This window comes from Heterodontus francisci, unplaced genomic scaffold, assembly GCF_036365525.1.
Source record: "Heterodontus francisci isolate sHetFra1 unplaced genomic scaffold, sHetFra1.hap1 HAP1_SCAFFOLD_1214, whole genome shotgun sequence".
In the NCBI taxonomy this organism is placed as follows: Eukaryota; Metazoa; Chordata; class Chondrichthyes; order Heterodontiformes; family Heterodontidae; genus Heterodontus; species Heterodontus francisci.
In genome coordinates, this window is record NW_027140958.1 from 51,596 (window position 1) to 63,837 (window position 12,242).

The 12,242-nt window shown below is 55.4% G+C and overlaps 1 protein-coding gene across 1 annotated transcript in view; it reads left to right on the top strand.

The window, feature by feature from the left end:
* Nucleotides 1-12,242, top strand: part of LOC137361514 (membrane-associated phosphatidylinositol transfer protein 2-like) — an 82,439-nt gene that overhangs the window by 16,110 nt on the left and 54,087 nt on the right. The window contains exons 6-7 of the mRNA XM_068026341.1: nt 1,441-1,589; nt 3,422-3,535. Coding sequence (XP_067882442.1) covers nt 1,441-1,589; nt 3,422-3,535 — 263 coding nt within the window. The remainder of the gene's footprint in view (nt 1-1,440; nt 1,590-3,421; nt 3,536-12,242) is intronic.

The following is a 12,242-nucleotide window of genomic DNA, read 5'->3' on the forward strand; positions in this document are numbered from 1 at the left end:
CTCCCACAGTACTGACCCTCCGACAGTGCGGCACTCCCACAGTACTGACCCTCCGACAGTGCGGCACTCCCTCGGTACTGACCCTCCGACAGTACAGCACTCCCTCAGTACTGACCCTCCGACAGTACAGCACTCCCTCGGTACTGACCCACCGACAGTGCGGCACTCCCTCAGTACTGACCCGACAGTGCAGCACTTCCTCAGTACTGACCCTCCGACAGTGCAGCACTCCCTCAGTACTGTCCCTCCGACAGTGCAGCACTCCCTCAGTAGTGACCCTCCGACAGTGCAGCACTCCCTCAGTACTGACCCTCCGACAATGCAGCACTCCCTCAGTCCTGACCCTCTGACAGTGCGGCACTCCCTCAGTACTGACCCTCCGACTTTCAGCACTCCCTTTGTACTGATCCTCCGACAGTGCAGCACTCCCTCAGTACTGACCCTCCGACAGTGCGGCACTCCCTCAGTACTGACCCGACAGTGCAGCACTCGTTCAGTACTGACCCTCCGACAGTGCAGCACTGCCTCAGTACTGACCCTCCGACAGTGCAGCACTCCCTCAGTACTGACCCTCCGACAGTGCAGCACTCGCTCAGTACTGACCCGACATTGCAGCACTCCCTCAGTACTGACCCTCCGACAGTGCAGCACTCCCTCAGTACTGACCCTCCGACAGTGCAGCACTCGCTCAGTACTGACCCGACATTGCAGCACTCCCTCAGTACTGACCCTCCGACAGTGCAGCACTCCCTCAGTACTGACCCGACATTGCAGCACTCCCTCAGTACTGACCCTCCGACAGTGCAGCACTCGCTCAGTACTGACCCTCCAACAGTGCAGCACTCCCACAGTACTGACCCTCTGACAGTGCAGCACTCCCTCAGTACTGACCCTCCAACAGTGCAGCACTCCCTCAGTACTGACCCTCCGACAGTGCAGCACTCGCTCAGTCCTGACCCGACATTGCAGCACTCGCTCAGTACTGACCCTCCGACAGTGCATCACTCCCTCAGTACTGACCCACCGACAGTGCAGCCCTCCCTCAGTACTGACCCTCCGACAGTGCAGCACTCCCTCAGTACTGACCCACCGACAGTGCAGCACTCCCTCATTACTGACCCACCGACAGTGCAGCCCTCCCACAGTACTGACCCTCTGACAGTGCAGCCCTCCCACAGTACTGACCCTCCGACAGTGCAGCCCTCCCACAGTACTGACCCTCTGACAGTGCGGTACTGGCTCGGGTGATTGTTGGTCTGGATTATGGGGCTCAGGTCTATGGAGTGGGGTTTGAACCCTCAACGTCGTGACTGAGCGGTGAGAATTTTCCGGGGATGGAGGTGGAGGCTGGGTGTGATGAAGGGATTTCAGGGACGTGCTGCAGACGGGAATGTTCCTGGTGACTGATCAATGATAATGATTGTTAATTCTTTTCTGCAGTGATTGATAAATGGTGGGGCAGTAAACGGATTGATTACGCTCTGTACTGTCCAGACGCTCTCACTGTGTTCCCCACAGTCACTCTTCCCCATCTCTTCCACGCCAGTTACTGGGAATCGACTGATGTTGTGGCATTTATACTGCGACAGGTAAGATCCAGATCCATCCCAGTGTTAGCACCAGCACTCCCAGGACAGGTACAGCTCGGGGGGTTAGATACAGAGTAAAGCTCCCTCTACACTGTCCCCATCAAACACTCCCAGGACAGGTACAGCTCGGGGGGTTAGATACAGAGTAAAGCTCCCTCTACACTGTCCCCATCAAACACTCCCAGGACAGGTACAGTACGGGGATTAGATACAGAGTAAAGCTCCCTCTACACTGTCCCCATCAAACACTCCCAGGACAGGTACAGTACGGGGGTTATATACAGAGTAAAGCTCCCTCTATACTGTCCCCATCAAACACTCCCAGGACAGGTACAGTACGGGGGTTAGATACAGAGTAAAGCTCCCTCTATACTGTCCCCATCAAACACTCCCAGGACAGGTACAGTACGGGGTTCGATACAGAGTAAAGCTCCCTCTACATAATCTTCACAGTGTGTCCCCAAGTTTGAGAAAACAGCAACAGGCGGAGCCCGTTCAACCTCCTCAAGACAGTTACACAGGGACAGGAGGAGTCCATTCAGCCCCTCGAGCCTGTTCCGCCATTCAATGAGATCATGGCTGATCTGTGACCTCACTCCATATTCCCGCCTTTGCCCCATATCCCGGAATCCTGACCCCCTCTGTCCCCCTCAATATCATGAAAACTGTGATCAAATCAGCCCCTAACCTGCTAAATTCCAGGGAATAAAACCCTAGTTTGTGCAATCTCTCCTCGTAATTTAACACTCTGTGTCCGAGTCTCATTCTGGTAAATTTACACTGCGCTCTCTCCAGGGTCAGTATCTCCTTCCTAGGGTGCGGGGACGCAGGACTGTTCACAGTCTCTCCAGACGTGATCTAAGCAGGGCTTTGTACAGCTGAAGCCTGACTCCTGCTCCCGGGATGAGGGGAGTGTCCGATGAGGAGAGGTTGAGGAGACTGGGCCGATATTCCCTGGAGTTTAGACGAATGGGAGGTGATCACATTGAAATGTGTAAAATTCTGAAGGGGTTTGACAGGGTAGATACTGAGAGACTGTTTTCCCCCCATCCCCAACACCCCCCGGACTGGAGAGTCTGGAACACAGGGACACAGTCTCAGGATATGGGCTCGGACATTTCACACTGAGATGAGGAGAAATGTCTTCACTCCGAGGGTTGTGAATCTTTGGAATTCTCTATCCCTGGAGAGAGCTGGGGATGTTCAGTCGTTGAGTAGATTCAGACTGAGGGGAGGGAGATTATTGGACACTGAGGGATTGAGTGATATGGGGATAGTGTGGGACGGTGGAGTTGAGATAAAGGTCAGTCGTGATCTGATTGAACGACGGAGCAGGCTCGAGGGGCTGAATGGCCTATTCCTGCTCCTATTCCTGATGGCCATGTCCCCTTGTACTCTAGTCCATTTGATTGAACACAAGAAGACAAGACCATTCGGCCCATCAAGCCTGCTCTGCCATTCAATACCATCAGGGCTGACCTTGGGCTTCAACTCCACTTTCCTGCCGACTTCTGTATCCTCGGATTCCCTGAGGGACTGAAAATCTCTCTATCCCAGCCTTACATGTATTCAGTGTCGGAGCATCCACAACCCTCTGGAGTAGAGAATTCCAAAGATTCACAACTCTCTGAGTGAATTAATTTCTCCTCATCTCAGTCCTGAATGATCGGTCCCTTATCCTGAGACTGTTCCCCCGTGTTTTAGATTCCCCGACCAGTGGAAACAATCTCTCAGTGTCTACCCTATCCAGTCCCTTCAGAATCTTATATGTCTCAGTGAGACATATTGCCTTCGTTACAAACTCCAATAATTTCAGTTTCTTTGCTGGTCAGGTTATGAGGCAGCAGACTGTGGAGCTGGAGGAAGCAGGACTCGAGAACTCAGACTATTCCCCTCCACTGCCTCATGAGAAATGGCTGCGTAGGCGGACCCAGGTCAAGATACGGGTAGGTCCGTCTGACTCTGACGCACTGGATGTGAAATGTGAGCGGGAGGTCCTGTGTCTTGATCACAGAGGGTACAGGATGGGCCAAGTGGGATCATGTGGCCAGAAATTGGGGGAGGCCCACCTGACGGTTGCTGAACTGAGTAACTCCCGCTGGTGGGCCATTGACCTCAATGAGGGTCCCCCCACATTGCACCCCACCGTGTACTTCCACCTCATCAGAAACACTGCTGACTCCGTGTCCAAACATGCACCAAGTCCCGTTCCTCTACAATCCCCAATCCAGCAACACCTCAATTTTAAATTCTCATCCTCCTATTCCAAATCCTCCATGGTCTCTATTCCCCCTCCCTATCTCTGTAACCTCCTCCAGACCCTACACCCCTCCCTATCTCTGTAACCTCCTCCAGACCCTACACCCCTCCCTATCTCTCTAACCTCCTCCAGACCCTACACCCCTCCCTATTTCTGTAACCTCCTCCAGACCCTACACCCCTCCCTATCTCTGTAACCTCCTCCAGACCCTACACCCCTCCCTATCTCTGTAACCTCCTCCAGACCCTACACCCCTCCCTATCTCTGTAACCTCCTCCAGACCCTACACCCCTCCCTATCTCTGTAACCTCCTCCAGCCCCTACACCCCTCCCTATCACTCAAACCTCCTCCAGCCCCTACACCCCTCCCTATCTCTGTAACCTCCTCCAGACCCTACACCCCTCCCTATCTCTCTAACCTCCTCCAGACCCTACACCCCTCCCTATCTCTCTAACCTCCTCCAGACCCTACACCCCTCCCTATCTCTCTAACCACCTCCAGCCCCTACACCCCTCCCTATCTCTGTAACCTCCTCCAGACCCTACACCCCTCCCTATCTCTGTAACCTCCTCCAGACCCTACACCCCTCCCTATCACTGTAACCTCCTCCAGACCCTACACCCCTCCCTATCTCTGTAACCTCCTCCAGACCCTACACCCCTCCCTATCTCTGTAACCTCCTCCAGCCCCTTCACCCCTCCCTATCTCTGTAACCTCCTCCAGCCCCTACACCCCTCCCTATCACTGTAACCTCCTCCAGACCCTACACCCCTCCCTATCTCTGTAACCACCTCCAGCCCCTACACCCCTCCCTATCTCTGTAACCACCTCCAGCCCCTACACCCCTCCCTATCTCTCTAACCTCCTCCAGACCCTACACCCCTCCCTATCTCTGTAACCACCTCCAGCCCCTACACCCCTCCCTATCTCTGTAACCTCCTCCAGACCCTACACCCCTCCCTATCTCTGTAACCTCCTCCAGCCCCTACACCCCTCCCTATCACTGTAACCTCCTCCAGACCCTACACCCCTCCCTATCTCTGTAACCTCCTCCAGCCCCTACACCCCTCCCTATCTCTCTAACCTCCTCCAGACCCTACACCCCTCCCTATCTCTGTAACCACCTCCAGCCCCTACACCCCTCCCTATCTCTGTAACCTCCTCCAGACCCTACACCCCTCCCTATCTCTGTAACCTCCTCCAGCCCCTACACCCCTCCCTATCTCTGTAACCTCCTCCAGACCGTACACCCCTCCCTATCTCTGTAACCTCCTCCAGACCCTACACCCCTCCCTATCTCTGTAACCTCCTCCAGACCCTACACCCCTCCCTATCTCTGTAACCTCCTCCAGCCCCTACACCCCTCCCTATCACTCAAACCTCCTCCAGTCCCTACACCCCTCCCTATCTCTGTAACCTCCTCCAGACCCTACACCCCTCCCTATCTCTGTAACCTACTCCAGACCCTACACCCCTCCCTATCTCTGTAACCTCCTCCAGACCCTACACCCCTCCCTATCACTGTAACCTCCTCCAGCCCCTACACCCCTCCCTATCACTGTAACCTCCTCCAGACCCTACACCCCTCCCTATCTCTGTACCCTCCTCCAGCCCCTACACCCCTCCCTATCACTCAAACCTCCTCCAGCCCCTACACCCCTCCCTATCACTGTAACCTCCTCCAGCCCCTACACCCCTCCCTATCACTGTAACCTCCTCCAGCCCCTACACCTCTCCCTATCTCTGTAACCTCCTCCAGACCCTACACCCCTCCCTATCACTGTAACCTCCTCCAGACCCTACACCCCTCCCTATCTCTGTAACCTCCTCCAGCCCCTACACCCCTCCCTATCACTCAAACCTCCTCCAGTCCCTACACCCCTCCCTATCTCTGTAACCTCCTCCAGACCCTACACCCCTCCCAAGCACTGTAACCTCCTCCAGACCCTACACCCCTCCCTATCTCTGTAACCTCCTCAAGCCCCTACACCCCTCCCTATCACTGTAACCTCCTCCAGTCCCTACACCCCTCCCTATCTCTGTAACCTCCTCCGGACCCTACACCTCTCCCTATCTCTGTAACCTCCTCCAGCCCCTACACCCCTCCCTATCACTGTAACCTCCTCCAGTCCCTACACCCCTCCCTAGCTCTGTAACCTCCTCCAGACCCTACACCCCTCCCTATCTCTGTAACCTCCTCCAGACCCTACACCTCTCCCTATCTCTGTAACCTCCTCCAGCCCCTACACCCCTCCCTATCACTGTAACCTCCTCCAGTCCCTACACCCCTCCCTATCTCTGTAACCTCCTCCAGACCCTACACCTCTCCCTATCTCTGTAACCTCCTCCAGACCCGACACCCCTCCCTATCTCTGTAACCTCCTCCAGACCCTACACCCCTCCCTATCACTGTAACCTCCTCCAGCCCCTACACCCCTCCCTATCTCTGTAACCTCCTCCAGACCCTACACCCTCCCTATCACTGTAACCTCCTCCAGACCCGACACCCCTCCCTATCACTGTAACCTCCTCCAGACCCTACACCCCTCCCTATCACTGTAACCTCCTCCAGCCCCTACACCCCTCCCTATCTCTGTAACCTCCTCCAGCCCCTACACCCCTCCCTATCTCTGTAACCTCCTCCAGTCCCTACACCCCTCCCGATCTCTGTAATCTCCTCCAGCCGCTTCACCCCTCCCTATCTCTGTAACCTCCTCCAGCTCCTACAACCCTCCCTATCTCTGTAACCTCCTCCAGCCCCTACACCCCTCCCTATCTCTGTAACCTCCTCCAGCCCCTACACCCCTCCCTATCTCTGTAACCTCCTCCAGCTCCTACACCCCTCCCTATCTCTGTAACCTCCTCCAGCCCCTACACACCTCCCTATCTCTGTAACCTCCTCCAGACCCTACACCCCACCCTATCTCTGTAACCTCCTCCAGCCCCTACACCCCTCCCTATCTCTGTCACCTCCTCCAGCCCCTACACCCCTCCCTATCTCTGTAACCTCCTCCAGCCCCTACACCCCTCCCTATCTCTGTAACCTCCTCCAGACCCTACACCCCTCCCTGTCTCTGTAACCTCCTCCAGCCCCTACACATCTCCCTATCTCTGTAACCTCCTCCAGCCCCTACACCTCTCCCTATCTCTGTAACCTCCTCCAGCCCCTACACCCCTCCCGATCTCTGTAACCTCCTCCAGCCCCTACACCCCTCCCTATCTCTGTAACCTCCTCCAGCCCCTACACACCTCCCTATCTCTGTAACCTCCTCCAGCCCCTACACCCCTCCTGATCTCTGTAACCTCCTCCAGCCCCTACACACCTCCCTATCTCTGTAACCTCCTCCAGCCCCTACACACCTCCCTATCTCTGTAACCTCCTCCAGCCCCTACACCCCTCCCTATCTCTGTAACCTACTCCAGACCCTACACCCCTCCCTATCTCTGTAACCTCCTCCAGACCCTACACCCCTCCCTATCACTGTAACCTCCTCCAGACCCTACACCCCTCCCTATCTCTGTAACCTCCTCCAGCCCCTACACCCCTCCCTATCACTCAAACCTCCTCCAGTCCCTACACCCCTCCCTATCTCTGTAACCTCCTCCAGACCCTACACCTCTCCCTATCTCTGTAACCTCCTCCAGACCCTACACCCCTCCCTATCTCTGTAACCTCCTCCAGACCCTACACCCCTCCCTAGCACTGTAACCTCCTCCAGACCCTACACCCCTCCCTATCTCTGTAACCTCCTCCAGCCCCTACACCCCTCCCTATCACTGTAACCTCCTCCAGTCCCTACACCCCTCCCTATCTCTGTAACCTCCTCCAGACCCTACACCTCTCCCTATCTCTGTAACCTCCTCCAGCCCCTACACCCCTCCCTATCACTGTAACCTCCTCCAGTCCCTACACCCCTCCCTAGCTCTGTAACCTCCTCCAGACCCTACACCCCTCCCTATCTCTGTAACCTCCTCCAGACCCTACACCTCTCCCTATCTCTGTAACCTCCTCCAGCCCCTACACCCCTCCCTATCACTGTAACCTCCTCCAGTCCCTACACCCCTCCCTATCTCTGTAACCTCCTCCAGACCCTACACCTCTCCCTATCTCTGTAACCTCCTCCAGACCCGACACCCCTCCCTATCTCTGTAACCTCCTCCAGACCCTACACCCCTCCCTATCACTGTAACCTCCTCCAGCCCCTACACCCCTCCCTATCTCTGTAACCTCCTCCAGACCCTACACCCTCCCTATCACTGTAACCTCCTCCAGACCCGACACCCCTCCCTATCACTGTAACCTCCTCCAGACCCTACACCCCTCCCTATCACTGTAACCTCCTCCAGCCCCTACACCCCTCCCTATCTCTGTAACCTCCTCCAGCCCCTACACCCCTCCCTATCTCTGTAACCTCCTCCAGTCCCTGCACCCCTCCCGATCTCTGTAATCTCCTCCAGCCGCTTCACCCCTCCCTATCTCTGTAACCTCCTCCAGCTCCTACAACCCTCCCTATCTCTGTAACCTCCTCCAGCCCCTACACCCCTCCCTATCTCTGTAACCTCCTCCAGCTCCTACACCCCTCCCTATCTCTGTAACCTCCTCCAGCTCCTACACCCCTCCCTATCTCTGTAACCTCCTCCAGCCCCTACACACCTCCCTATCTCTGTAACCTCCTCCAGACCCTACACCCCTCCCTATCTCTGTAACCTCCTCCAGCCCCTACACCCCTTCCTATCTCTGTCACCTCCTCCAGCCCCTACACCCCTCCCTATCTCTGTAACCTCCTCCAGCCCCTACACCCCTCCCTATCTCTGTCACCTCCTCCAGCCCCTACACACCTCCCTATCTCTGTAACCTCCTCCAGACCCTACACCCCTCCCTATCTCTGTAACCTCCTCCAGCCCCTACACATCTCCCTATCTCTGTAACCTCCTCCAGCCCCTACACCTCTCCCTATCTCTGTAACCTCCTCCAGACCCTACACCCCTCCCTATCTCTGTAACCTCCTCCAGCCCCTACACACCTCCCTATCTCTGTAACCTCCTCCAGCCCCTACACCCCTCCTGATCTCTGTAACCTCCTCCAGCCCCTACACACCTCCCTATCTCTGTAACCTCCTCCAGCCCCTACACACCTCCCTATCTCTGTAACCTCCTCCAGCCCCTACACCCCTCCCTATCTCTGTAACCTCCTCCAGACCCTACACACCTCCCTATCTCTGTAACCTCCTCCAGCCCCTACACATCTCCCTATCTCTGTAACCTCCTCCAGCCCCTACACCTCTCCCTATCTCTGTAACCTCCTCCAGACCCTACACCCCTCCCTATCTCTGTAACCTCCTCCAGCCCCTACACACCTCCCTATCTCTGTAACCTCCTCCAGCCCCTACACCCCTCCTGATCTCTGTAACCTCCTCCAGCCCCTACACACCTCCCTATCTCTGTAACCTCCTCCAGCCCCTACACACCTCCCTATCTCTGTAACCTCCTCCAGCCCCTACACCCCTCCCTATCTCTGTAACCTCCTCCAGACCCTACACCCCTCCCTATCTCTGTAACCTCCTCCAGACCCTACACCCCTCCCTATCTCTGTAACCACCTCCAGACCCTGCACCCCTCCCTATCTCTGTAACCTCCTCCAGCCCCTACACCCCTCCCTATCTCTGTAACCTCCTCCAGCCCCTACACCCCTCCCTATCTCTGTAACTGCCCCCAGCCCCTACACCCCTCCCTATCTCTGTAACCTCCTCCAGCCCCTACACCCCTCCCTATCTCTGTAACCTCCTCCAGACCCTACACCCCTCCCTATCTCTGTAACCTCCTCCAGCCCCTACACCCCTCCCTATCTCTGTAACCTCCTCCAGCACCTACACCCCTCCCTATCTCTGTAACCTCCTCCAGCCCCTTCACCCCTCCCTATCTCTGTAACCTCCTCCAGCACCTACACCCCTCCCTATCTCTGTAACCTCCTCCAGCCCCTTCACCCCTCCCTATCACTGTAACCTCCTCCAGCCCCGACACCCCTCACTATCTCTGTAACCTCCTCCAGCCCCTACAGCCCTCCCTATCACTGTAACCTCCTCCAGCCTCTACACCCCTCACTATCTCTGTAACCTCCTCCAGCCCCTACACCCCTCACTATCTCTGTAACCTCCACCAGCCGCTACACCCCTCCCTATCTCTGTAACCTCCTCCAGCCTCTACACCCCTCACTATCTCTGTAACCTCCTCCAGCCTCTACACCCCTCACTATCTCTGTAACCTCCTCCAGCCCCGACACCCCTCCCTATCTCTGTAACCTCCTCCAGCCCCTACAGCCCTCCCTATCTCTGTAACCTCCTCCAGCCTCTACACCCCTCACTATCTCTGTAACCTCCTCCAGCCCCTACACCCCTCACTATCTCTGTAACCTCCACCAGCCCTTACACTCCTCCCTATCTCTGTAACCTCCTCCAGCCCTTACGCTCATCCCTATCTCTGTAACCTCCTCCAGCCCTTACACTCCTCCCTATCTCTGTAACCTCCTCCAGCCCTTACACTCATCCCTATCTCTGTAACCTCCTCCAGCCCTTACACTCATCCCTATCTCTGTAACCTCCTCCAGCCCTTACACTCCTCCCTACCTCTGTAACCTCCTCCAGCCCTTACACTCATCCCTATCTCTGTAACCTCCTCCAGCCCTTACACACATCCCTATCTCTGTAACCTCCTCCAGCCCTTACACTCCTCCCTATCTCTGTAACCTCCTCCAGCCCTTACACTCATCCCTATCTCTGTAACCTCCTCCAGCCCTTACACTCCTCCCTATCTCTGTAACCTCCTCCAGCCCTTACACTCATCCCTATCACTGTAACCTCCTCCAGCCCTTACACCCCTCCCTATCTCTGTAACCTCCTCCAGCCCCTACACCCCTCCCTATCTCTGCGACCTCCTCCAGCACCTACACCCCTCCCTATCTCCGTAGCCTCCTTCTAATCCAACAACCCTCACTATCTCTAAATCCTCCTCCAGTCCCTACACCCCTCCGAGATCTCTGTGCTCCTCCAATTCCGACCTCTTGCCCATCCCCCGATTCCCATCGCTCCACCATTGGCGGCCGTGCCTTCAGCTGCCTGGGCCCTAAGCTCTGGAATTCCCTCCCTAAACCTCTCCGTCTCTCTCTCTCCTCCTTTAAGATTCTCTTTAAAACCTCCCTCTTTCACTGTGCATTTTTGCATCTGTCCTAATATCTCTTTTTTATTCATTTATGGGATGTGGGCATCACCGGCCAGGCCTGCATTTATTGGCCATCCCTAATTGCCCTTGAGAAGGTGGTGGTGAGCTGCCTTCTTGAACCGCTGCAGTCCATGTGGGGTAGGTACACCCACAGTGCTGTTAGGAAGGGAGTTCCAGGATTTTGACCCAACGACAGTGAAGGAACGGCAATATAGTTCCAAGTCAGGATGGTGTGTGACTTGGAGGGGAACTTGCAGGTGGTGGTGTTCCCATGCATTTGCTGCCCTTGTCCTTCTAGTTGGTACAGGTCACAGGTTTGGAAGGTGCTGTCGAAGGAGCCTTGGTGCATTGCTGCAGTGCATCTTGTAGATGGTACACACTGCTGCCACTGTGCGTCGGTGGTGGAGGGAGTGAATGTTTGTAGATGGGGTGCCAATCAAGCGGGCTGCTTTGTCCTGGATGGTGTCGAGCTTCTTGAGTGTTGTTGGAGCTGCACTCATCCAGGCAAGTGGAGAGTATTCCATCACACTCCTGACTTGTGCCTTGTCGATGGTGGACAGGCTTTGGGGAGTCAGGAGGTGAGTTACTCACCGCAGGATTCCTAGCCTCTGACCTGCTGTTGTGGCCACAGTATTTATATTTATATTTATATTGATATGGCTGGTCCAGTTATGTGGCTCGGTTCAGATTTTGTTTGATGAAAGCTGCGAATTTTACAATGTTAAAGCAGCTACATAAATGCAAGATGTTATTGTTGGGAGTGAACGGGAAGGGGTTTGATCCATCACGATTGTGTACAGTGGGAGTGAACGGGAAAGAGTTTGATCCGTTGGGATTGTGTACAGTGGGAGTGAACGAGAAAGAGTTTGATCCCTTGGGATTGTGGGAGTGAACGGGAAGGGGTTTGATCCGTTGGGATTGTGTACAGTGGGAGTGAATGAGAAAGAGTTTGATCCCTTGGGATTGTGTACGGTGGGAGTGAACGTGATGGGGTTTGATCCATTGGGATTGTGGGAGTGAACGGGAAGGGGTTTGATCCGTTGGGATTGTGTACAGTGGGAGTGAACGGGAAAGAGTTTGATCCCTTGGGATTGTGTACGGTGGGAGTGAACGTGATGGGGTTTGATCCATTGGGATTGTGGGAGTGAACGGGAAGGGGTTTGATCCGTTGGGATTG